Here is an 11,534-nt window from a genome sequence, read left to right on the forward strand (position 1 = left end):
TATTTTTCATCGTTGCTACATCGCCCCCTGACTGGCTCGTCTCCTCCCCGAGACCGCTCTGCAAGGGGGTCTCCAGTGGCCTGTATAAAGTTCTTTCTTATACACATGAGTGTCTCTGGATTTGATTCTCTAGTCAATCCTAACACAATAGATATATAGGATAAAAGTGGCAACAAGAACTTGAAAGATGAGCTAGCATCCTTACAGGCTCAGCGAGTTCATGTTAATGAGGGAGAACCACGCAGCATGTGATCACTGTCACTGAATGGTGCCTGCAGAAAATGTCTAGCTGGTGTTTGTTTTGCTGTGTATATTCTCCACAATAACATAAATGAAAGAAAGAGTACATTTTCCTATGACGATACCAGTCTATCATCCAAACCCATCTAGTGTCTGTGAACCAGAAGAGGGAAAGACTAAGAACTCAGACATGGAGTAGGGGTCACAGGCTCAGGGTCCACCCAAGAGCAGGAGCTGACACATCTCCCACAATTTAGGTCGTGAACCTGAAGGGCAAATAGTGTGCACTGTCCTGATGGACAAGGAATGGAGTCTAGTTTTAAGTCATTTCAATCCCTCACTGGATTAGGTGATCCTGGGTTGCTGGTGCCCAAGCCCCTGGCAGAGGCAGATTAAGAGTCCTCTTTGGAAAGCAGTATCATCCAAGGCTTCAAATTACCTCAATGATTTTTCATATTTGATGTCTATCTCTAAAAATAGCCAGCCACATGAGACAGACAACACAACTGGAAAACAAGCAAACAAAGACACAACATCACAAGGAATCAGGATAATAAAATTATCAGACAAACTTTCTAATACCTTCAGAATATGTGCAAGCAAAGACAACATTCAAAACTCTTCCACAGACCTACTAATTATAAATAATGAACCGTGTGGAAATTCAAAAGGTAAAAAAACAGTAACTGAAATTAGTAACTTAATGTGCTTACATCACAGCACAGACTTAGCTAAAATAAATGTAGTAAACTGGAAAATATGCCAGAAAATATCCAGAATAAAAGAGAAGTAAAAAGACAGAAGATGCAGGTAAAAAGCAACACATGAAGGAATCTACTGAAAAGATTTATCATGGATGCTGAGTCCTAGAAAGATGATATGGGACAGAAGAAATATCTGCAAACATTCTAGTTTTGAAAAACTACATTACTAGTTGAATCTGAAGAATTATAAATCATTTCCTATATTGAGTTAAAAATCACTTCCTTATTAATTTAGTAATTCTACTTCTATGTCTTGTGCTTATCAAGCACAATCATATTAATGCTTCCACATATACAGAACTTCATATAATTATAAATAAGCTATTGGCAATCCCTTTGTTCTTTCAAAATCCACAATTTAACCAGCTATCTTAGGACATGGAACGGAATTCCTTCCAAACCCTGGCTACTATTTTCTCAATAAATCCCAAATCATCTACATAAATGCCCTCTTAAAGTACTGCATTTGAGTTACAAGTCATTGTTTCAGGGGTACTGAAATGCTGGATGGAACATCACGGCTTTAAAAGCAAAGCACACAGACCTACCAAGTTGCTCACAATTCTAACGGGTCCTATTTCCCTTCTGCTCCCGCCTTCAAGTCCCATTGTCTTAGTATTCACAACTGTCAAGTTGTCACTGTGGACACATGAGGCCACAAATGTCCTGACTCCTTCCTGTCAATCCTTCTTTCTGAGTCACACCTGCCATGCTGGAAAGCCTACGGAAACCAATGCTATCAACTTGGCAGTTCAGGTTTATGTCTTCTACATAATGCCAGTTGGACATCAACAAACTGCCCGGGTCTCCTAAGAAACACTTCATCCCTACATAAAGCCCCTTCTTTCTGGCATCGTAAGTCACAGAATCATGGGAAACTAACAAATCTCATTCCCACAGATTCTCCCCTAACAGATATGCTGCCTAAAAGTGAGCACATGGTTGATTCTGTGCCTACTGGACCCATGATGATGCGTTAGGAGCTGGCTCTCCTCACCCAGAATCTCAGTCATTTACCTCTCAAATCATCCCCTCCCTAAAGCTCTATCTAGAGCAGAGAAAATAATGAAAAACCACCTGTAGTCACAAGTCATCCAGTTCCTGGCCAATGTTTCATGTCCCCTTAATGATACATCCCCCCCAAGGAGAAAGTGGCAGAGGAAGGGCACGTTGTGGGACTCGAAGGTACCAATAATGTCCTGTTTTTTTAAGTTAGGTGTTGGGCATATGAACATCTCACTGCCAGCTCTGGAGGACAGGTATAATTACCCCTGTGAGTTTCTGAGACTGTTACTCTTTACGGAATTAGAAAGCCCTGTCTTTCTCTCATGGAGCACCTGGTGGTTTCAAATTGCTGACCTAACAGGTAACAACTATACCACCAGGGCTTCTCCCCTATGAAGATAGGACTTTATATTATTTAGTGTGTTCAGGTTAAAAGAATTATTTTGATCATGTATGTTTTTTAAATTACCTACTTGGTTTGCTTTTTTAAAATTTAATTTGCCTGGGTATTTCACTCTTCTTCAATAGAAATCAATAGAAATACAAAGTCATTAGAATCTTTAACAAATCTATGTCTGAATTACACTACAGGAAAACTAATTGACAACGGCAATAAAAGTTTCCACAATAACCAAATTGAGGGGAAATACTGATACTTAGACTATTCCAAGACTGTTAAATAAATCCTAAGTGAAAATATATCATGAAACAAGAAAATACACATGCAAAACACACACACAAAGTTCAATTACTGCCATTCTTCTTGAGTATAAAGAAAATATTCTTAAGTCTTGGTTTTCTTCCTTCAAAACACCTCTACTCTTACTGTGTCCTACTATCACCACCCGAGAGCAGATCATTACTCCTTATCCAGATTCAATGTCCCTCAATTACACTATTTTATTTTGTTGCTGGAAGCACAATCATTATTCAAAATTAAATGGAAAGCCTAACAGATCAATCTGCGCGAAAACTCCTAGCATCTCCTTGGAGCATTAAGGTGTGACCTCATATACTTCATCAGGAAGTGTCTCCAAAGCTCCACAGCAGCGATTCTCAACCTGTGGGTCGCACAACCCCTTTGGGGACAAATGACCCTTTCATGGGGGTTGCCAGATTCATAACAGTAGCAAAATTACAGTCATGAAGTAGCAACAAGAATTGGGGGGTCATCACCACATGCGGAACTGAATGAAAGGGTCGCGGCACGAGGAAGGTTGAGAACCACTGCTCTACAGCCTTCATCACACTGATTCCCGTTTGATCAACTACAGGTTCTTGAAGAACACATCATATTTAGATGTTTATGCATACTCAATTCTCTATAGCACCTGACACGCTGAAAAGTCTACAAATTAAAGTTAAAAAAATCTGCAAGACAATTGTTGCATTAATTTTTCGTGTCAACTGAAAAGTTATCAAAAAGAAGCTTCACATAATTCAAATAGAATTCCTTAGAAGCACTTCCTAGGTTTTTCTGAACAAACAGTCACCACTGAGTTGATTCAGACTCAGTGTCCGTGTAGCCAGAGCAAAACTGCTCCATCCACTGTTCAAGGCCATAACCTTTAGGGAGCAGAATGCCACAACACTGATTCCATTCAACTGGAATTTAAGAATGTCACCCGGCAACTTGTGGGTTCCTCAGGCCTCTGGGTGAACAGCAAAGAAGGCTATTAGTGAATTGGCTGGCATGACTGATTCTAATTACCAAAGGGAAACTGAGCTGATGTTAGATAATGCAAGTAAAGAATAGGTTTGGAATACAGAAAATCCTTTAGGACGTCTTTAGTACTATCACAGCCTGTGATTAAAATCAGTGGAAAATTACAGCAACTCAATGCCATTATGACTCTTGACAATCAAGACACTTTGGGAATGAACATTTGGGTCACTGTATCAGGCAAAGAACCCCAACCAGCTCTGGGATGTACTGAGGGCCAAGAGAACATGGACTGGGTAGTAGAAGAAGGTAGCTCTAAATACCAATTGTGACCATGAGACCAGCTGTAGAAATGAGGACTCTAATTCTATTTTTTATTTGTTATATTATATATACCTGTGAGTGTATATATAAAATACTTTTGTTCTTCCCTCCCTTAACTCATTGCTAATAAAATATAAGACGTAAATGGGTCTCGGGTGTTGTCAATTGTAGAAGCTAACTGTATCCTATTAGTTGCAAGTATAACTTTACATTATATTTAGAGATTAAGGAGATGTGTACAATGCCAAGTTAACAAGAGTTGGCTAGTTATGGTTAATGTTGTATGTCTACTACTCTAGGCACTATACACATCTTCTTAAGTCATTCTTATCTCTAAATATGATAACATCATACTTAGATCTAACATGATACAATCAACATCTGACTAACATTTTATGATCTCATGTAAGGAGAGTTTCCTTGGGGGTGTGACTTGCATGCACTATGTAAGGATGTACTGCTCTTTTGATTCTGAATTGAACTCATCATCCTCTGACCTCTGGTTCTTGGGACATAAGCCAGCAACCAACTGTCTGACTTGCTGAATGGAGGTTAACCCCTGCAACCATATGAGTCAGATTAAGCCTCCAGTTTGATACCTGACCTTCAAATTTCGGGTTCATCAGCGTCAGAAACTAGATATGTCATAGGTTTTGCTCCTCTAAGTAGCCTATTATAGTATCTTCTACTTTACCAACTAATACTAAATTATTTCCCAAAGCAGTCATACTCCCATTAGAAGCATATGAAAATGCCACTAATATTTTCTTACCTTAAAAGAGAAGTTAAGCAAAATATACGCTATGCCTTCTTTTTCCTTTAAGATCTGAAGATCACTGTGCAAAGGACTATCAGGGTCAACCCTAAGAATCATGAAACAAAAAACAGTTTAAATAAAAAAATTATAGAAAAATAATAAAGTTTGTAATATAATTTCAAAAGTAAACCAATTCAGGGACAGGGCGGGATTGGAAAATAAACAAAATAAACCAATAGCTAAAAAAGGTTGCCCCTAAAGCCTCTGTTCTAAAGCTGCTTTTTTCCACAAGAAAATTAAGTCACGATAGCCCCAGGTCCTCAGGAATAAATATCCAAGAGGGATTATAGTACTATAAATCTGTTCTGATAAAGGGACTCAAATTTAGCAGTCTTTCTAAAAGAAAAAAGTCACAGACATGTGCAAACAGTTTTCTCAAAGCGTCATTCTATTAACCGCCGATAACTTTTTCCTTTTTGTAACTCTACTTCCCTAAAATTCTATTACCAGACAAAAGTTCAAAGAAAACAATTGCCACAGACTGAGAGAATAAGACGGACTCACAAGTCATAAGCAATTGTTCGATATAGGGGTCCTACTCGAGTCCCTTGGTTAAAAGCGTAACCTGGGTATCACGGTCAGTCTCATTGTTACGAAACACACTTTCCCCCTAAGTTCCACTCTTCTCTCACTGCTTCCAGGGCACCTTTATCCACAGGGATTTTCCCCTCCTTCCTCTTCCGTCTAGGCCTCAGAAACTGCACATTCTAGCCACCTAAAATCTATTTCTATATCTATTTCTATAGTGACGGGGTCTAAAGCTTAAAATAACCACTCCTCAGTTTACATGTATCATATTAGGGTTTTTAAAAAATCTCTATTTTAATACTCTGTCATTGCAGGAAGTGGGTTAACACAAATAAGTCACTTACTTTTGCAGTTTAACATGCCAGTCATATAAACTGTCATTTATGAGTTCCACTGAATAAATCCCTGTCAAGATATAGGCAAATTATTTAAGCTTCATTTGATCAACTATTAATTTAACTGTATGTAACACTAAATAGCCAACAAAAGCTAGAAATTTTGCTATTAAAATAAGAAACAACCAAGTTATAATAATTTTTCAACTGGATCTGGGTATCTACACCATTAACAGATAATCAAGGCTACTACCAAGAGGGTTTTTAAATGACTCAAGATATTGCTTACCCTTTGGGGGGGATAAATAGATTACACAAAATCATATGTATTTATAATTATTTCATAAGCAAATAATTCTATGTGACTGGAATCCTATCATGTTTCACATTCTGCTTTCTTCAATTTTCAAAGACAGTTCTATATTATATTAGTATATTTTAGGTCTATACCCATCTTAGTAACAACTTCATAGTAATTTATTTTATGAACATATCGGTTAACCAATTCCATTTAATATACGAGTTAATTTCTTTTCTGCTATAATCCTGAGATGAGTAAGTCACTATTAAATATTTAAAGATCAACCAGCACACAAATATTAACACACAATTATTTCTACAGATAACCTTACAGACTTAGTGCAAGAAAAGGACATCCACTGTTGCTTAATACAATGAAAGACATGCCACACTTCTTTTAGCTGAGGGGCAAGCTTGACTACATCTTGTATTTCAGAAAGCAGATTTGTTCACTCTTGAGAATCCTGAATGATCATATCTCATCAAACAAAGGAAAGGTCGGCTTGTGTGTAATACAGTTCGAATCCCTGTCACGATGTAAGATTGAGTCCATTCCAACTCCCACAGACCCGACAAAGGCGGAGTGGAATGGCCCTTTGCATTTCCGGAAAAGATCTGGCTTGCATGGGTGCTGACTGTGGACCACACTAAAATGAAAGCCGCATCTCTGTAAGAACAGGTGACTGTGTTGTTTTCCAGAAAGGGAGAGCACGACTATAAAAACGAACTCCACAGTAACAAAGTAAACTACATTCACTTTGAAAACAGACAGAGAATACTTGTGCTTGTCCCAGAATACAAAGGATTCATCACCATCAGGAATAAGATACCTATTTTAACCTACCCACCCTCCTGACCCAAGGCAATATTTTCAATTGCCTCCTATGGAGCTGTACGTTGGACATTGTCTAAGGAAGACTGAAGAATCGAAGTATTTGAATTGTGGTGCTGGAGAAGACTATTGAAAGTACTATGGCCCACCAAAAGGACAAACAAATCTGTCATAGAACGAAGGCCAGAGTGCTTCTTAGAGGCAAAGATGGCGAGACTTCATCTTACAAATTCTGGACATGTCAAGCGACACTAGTCCACGGAGAAGGGCATCATGCTTAGTACACAGAGGGGCATTGAGAAAGAGGAAGCCGTTCAATGAGATGGACTGACACAGAGGCTGCAACAATGAGCTCAACTTTGGAACAACTGTGAGGATGGAGCGGGACTGGGCAGTATTTGTTCGGTTGTGCATAGGGATAGGGTCACTACAGGTCAGAACTGACTTCATAGCTCCTAACAACAATAACAACACATCTTTTGATAACTTGATTTGAGTTTTACTTCCCAAAAATAAAGTCGCAAGCATTCCCCATTCCCTTTCAGTTAGATGGTAAGGAATGACGTTTATTATATAACAACAGAAAGGAGCATCAGGACAAAGGAGGCAACAGAGATCCAAAGGTCCTTACCTGTTTTATAGCTCTGTGATCTGTAAATGTCCCTGAGCTCTTTCATAAGTCTATCTGAAGCTTGCACTGACCCGGACACAGCACCCTGAAACACAAAACTGGCTGTTTACCAGGAGCTACTGGATCAAATCATTCAAGATTTAAAGTATTTGAACCTGAAACAGAAGTTTACAATGCAACTGTAAAATATGGATCACCACTGAATAATTTTTAAAAGTTGAAAATGTTAGATACGCAGAATTAAATGAAAGATTAAGACATCTCAATAGTAACCTAACACTGGGACAAGGCTGGTTCATTTATTGTCTGAGAGTGGAAAAAAAGTCTAGACCAGCCTAAGCCCTGAATTAAACTAAACTTTTCTATGAGTCTGTTCCAAACCCTACCAAATTTTGAAAACCCTAAAATCCCTCACCATTAAGACTACATGAAAAAATGCTACACGGACAGTCTGAAGGTCTAGGCTCTCTGAGAACTTGAGAAACAAAGGACCTGCGTGCAAGCAACTGGTGGCACTGTTCTTCCTGAGCGTGGGTGTCTCTCTCCAAATGAAAACGAGAACAGCTTACCTTAAGACTAACAGGAATCAAATGTGCAAATGCACTTGACATGATGGATGGATGGATGGATGGATGGATGGATGGATGGATGGATGGATGGATGGATGGATGGATGGATGGATGGATGGATGGATGGATGGATGGATGGATGGATGGATGGATGGAGTATGATAAGAGTTGTACGAGCCCCCAATAAAATGATTTTTTTAAAAAGACCGAATAGGAATTGAACTATTTATCCTAAGTAAAAAACCTCTTTGGATACTCTTTGTTTAAAAAATAAAAGCAAGCCTCTGACCATGTAAAACTGGGGGGTGGGGTGGAGGGGAATCAAGTTTACAAAGAATAATTTTTAGCTACGTGACTTTAGAAGCCCAGTTTTCACATCTTAAGAGTAGCTATTTCATGCATAGTAATGAAGAGTAAATGTGAAAGTATGTAAAGTCCTCAACATACTTCTAGTATGTGGAAGTATTCCATAATTTCTAGTTGTCTTTCCTCTCATTGAGATCAACACAGTGAATCATAAAACAAAAAGTATCATTAGGAGTCGGTGTTGGGAAATAGGGAGGGAAGGGGGATTTCAGGCATAACTAGAATGGATTGTGATTGCATGAGTCAATCATCTTAAAGGTGATTTGACCATGGGGAGGGGGAATATTCAAAGTTGATATGGGGGTGATTGTACAATTCTCTGTGACATGATTGAATGACTGAACTATTTCATTATATGATATGTAAATTAATTGTGAATAAAACTGCTGGGGGGGGAGTATTATTAATTCAGATGTCCCAAACATTAAGGGAGAAAAAAAATCAATATATGAGCTGAGTTAACTTGCTAAATGTCAATTAAATTAATATAGTGTCATCGAAGGAGATCAAGCAATCTACCTGTTTACAGCACTTGGCAACTACTTGCATAACAGTTCATTCTCCTGTTTGAGCACCTGTGCTCAGGACCAAGAACCCAGCCCTCACATTTTATGGAGTTGACACAGAGCCCTGTGATTCAATGCAGACACCATTCAGTGCGGATACAGAGCTGCTACGCTGTTATTTAAATTTCCTCTACTCTGGGCATCTGATAGACAGCATTTTCATTTTTACTCCAAGGCAATCCAAAAGTTGTTTATCTCTGTTTTAGAGTTGAGGAAATAGAAACCCCATGGGCATCTTGTTACCAAATCCAGTGCTCATATCATTCCTCTGTTCTGCTTTGAATAAAAGAGATGTTAGGAGAAGGAGAAGGAGAAGAAAAAGAGGAAGAGGAAGTAGTAGTAGTAGCAGTAAAAGCTTTAGGAAACTCCAGAGAAAACTGTCTTTTGGATTAATTAGGACAAGACCGATCAGAAGTCAACTTCACGGGGGAAAATGAGTATGAAATTGTATTTTTCAGGATGAATTGAGTTTGAACACACAGCTATCCCTTAGAAGGAAGGTAACCAGAGAAAACAGTATAAATGGGGTGGAAAGGGGTGTGCATACAGGGAACAGCGGTGGTTCCAAATCGCAAGACTACCTAAACAAGGTAGAAAGTGTTGACGGATAAAGGAGCAAGGTAAACTAGGGCAACCCATCATGCGGCTGACCCACAGCCAAAGCAGGGATGGGGGCCGGGGGCGAAGTTCAACATCTTAAATAAACCACCATTATTTACATATCTATAATGACGTCACCACAAGAACTGTAGGTCCTGGACACTTCTACATGCTTACATTTAGATGGTCTTGCCTTTGAGTCTTCCTAATTTTTTCTAATATTGCCAAATTTTCCTTCTCAATTCCTTCGTCCTCTGACTTTTTTCCGCTAATAGGCTCTTCTTCCTTCATCTCATAGTGATCCAAGTCTTCTATATCCTGCAAAAGTTAATATATATTTCATTCAAACTATTTTTCCTCATTCGTTTCTTGTGCCAAAATGTCAATGATTCCTGGTCAATGAGAAACAGGACAGAGTGCTTGTATTTATTCTATGAGACTGAGCTCCACATCCAATTCTAATAGATCCCTATATTTTATTTAACAGCTAGAATCTGAGTGAGGCATATTTAGGAGCTTTACAAAGTCATAGCTATTACCAGGTAAATGGGGTATCTTTAAAATGTCCCATTAAGAGGAATTTTTGAAACAATTTAGCAATAGGTGTCAAATCAAAAGCCCTGGAGACAAGTGGCTGAGCTGCGCTGGACTACTACTGACAGCAAATTCAGTGGTTCAAAGCCAACAGTCACTCCGCGGGAGAAAGCTGCCACATCTGCGCACGGGAGAGCCTAGGAAACACCATGGGACAGGTCCACCCTGGCCTAGAGGGCCATCATGAGTAAGAAAAGAATCCACTTCATGGCTCTTAGTTTGCTGTTCTGAACTTTTATTTGTGTACAGAGCCTTAACTTGCATAGAGTTGATACATTTGTTCTGGTAACGGAATTTCTGGACATCATCTAAAACCTCATCTAAATGTAAACACAGCTTAAACACCTTAAAGGACTAAAATGCTGAACTTGCAGCAATGTCTTGTGAACACTCAACTGCCACAACAATCCACAAAGACAGTGGTCTTACATGCCCCCTTATGTGAGAAGTGACGGGGTCTCAGCCAGCAGCCATGTTAAACTATTGGTGTAGTCCCTCTGGAGCAAAAACAAAACCAAAAACAACAGAGTGAAGACATGTTTTGTGGGTAAAAAGACGCTAAGAAACAATCAGCCACAATGCTGAAAGGACCAAGAGAGCCACTCGGGCTTCACTAGCCTGAGGCCAGAAGAAGCAAAAGGTGCCCAGCTACCCTGACTGACCACTGTGTTTGGGATCACAATAGAAAATCCTGAACATCTAAAAGAAAAATTCAAACTATACAAAAGACCACACTTTCTGGTCTGAGAGAGACTGGTGGCATCCTGAGACTATGGCCCCGAGACAGCCTTCCAACGTGGAACTGAACCCAACTCTGAGGATCATGTCGAAGTCAAACCAAAGACCTTCCGATGAAACTGAAGTAACACTTGTGAGGAGGGCGATTATTGGATCAATCACTCACTAATAGGAGACCAACAGGGCAACATTTTTCCAAAAACAAAGTTCAGAAGGCAAGAAGGGCAGGAAAGATGGGCAAAATGGAAACAAGGAGCTCGAAGAAGTGAGAAGCATTCTGCTGCACTGCAGGGTTACAACTAATATCCTAAACAATGCGTATAAACCGCTGGATGGCAAATAAATGAGTTCTAAACTTTCATCCATACCACAGTAAAAGGCTCATATAAAAGTTATTATTACTTTAAAAGAGGAGGGGTCTTGTCAAAATTTGTGATACCCCATTGTTAATTCTTTGCTCTGAGGAGCTGATACCAAGGGCTCATGCAGAAAGCAAATGTTTTGAGAATGATGATGGCAATAAATGTACAAATGTGCTTGACACAATGGATGGATGTATGGATTGTGATAAGAGTTGTACGAGCATCGCTGAAGACAAAAGGGTGCATATGCAAATGTGGTGAAGAAAGCTGATGGTGCCCAGCTATCAAAAGATATAGCCT

At 39.2% G+C, this 11,534-nt stretch overlaps 1 protein-coding gene across 1 annotated transcript in view; it reads right to left on the reverse strand.

The window, feature by feature from the left end:
* UBE2Q2 (ubiquitin conjugating enzyme E2 Q2) overlaps positions 1 to 11,534 on the reverse strand; it is a 75,168-nt gene that overhangs the window by 21,089 nt on the left and 42,545 nt on the right. Inside the window, exons 5-8 of the mRNA XM_004699778.4 lie at positions 9,718 to 9,858; positions 7,440 to 7,524; positions 5,686 to 5,746; positions 4,769 to 4,859 (exon numbers count right to left, since the gene is read on the reverse strand). Of these exons, the coding sequence (XP_004699835.2) occupies positions 4,769 to 4,859; positions 5,686 to 5,746; positions 7,440 to 7,524; positions 9,718 to 9,858 (378 nt within the window). The remainder of the gene's footprint in view (positions 1 to 4,768; positions 4,860 to 5,685; positions 5,747 to 7,439; positions 7,525 to 9,717; positions 9,859 to 11,534) is intronic.

Source organism: Echinops telfairi, unplaced genomic scaffold (assembly GCF_000313985.2).
Source record: "Echinops telfairi isolate 266 unplaced genomic scaffold, ASM31398v2 ScPeMD7_7475;HRSCAF=8513, whole genome shotgun sequence".
Classification (NCBI taxonomy): domain Eukaryota; kingdom Metazoa; phylum Chordata; class Mammalia; order Afrosoricida; family Tenrecidae; genus Echinops; species Echinops telfairi.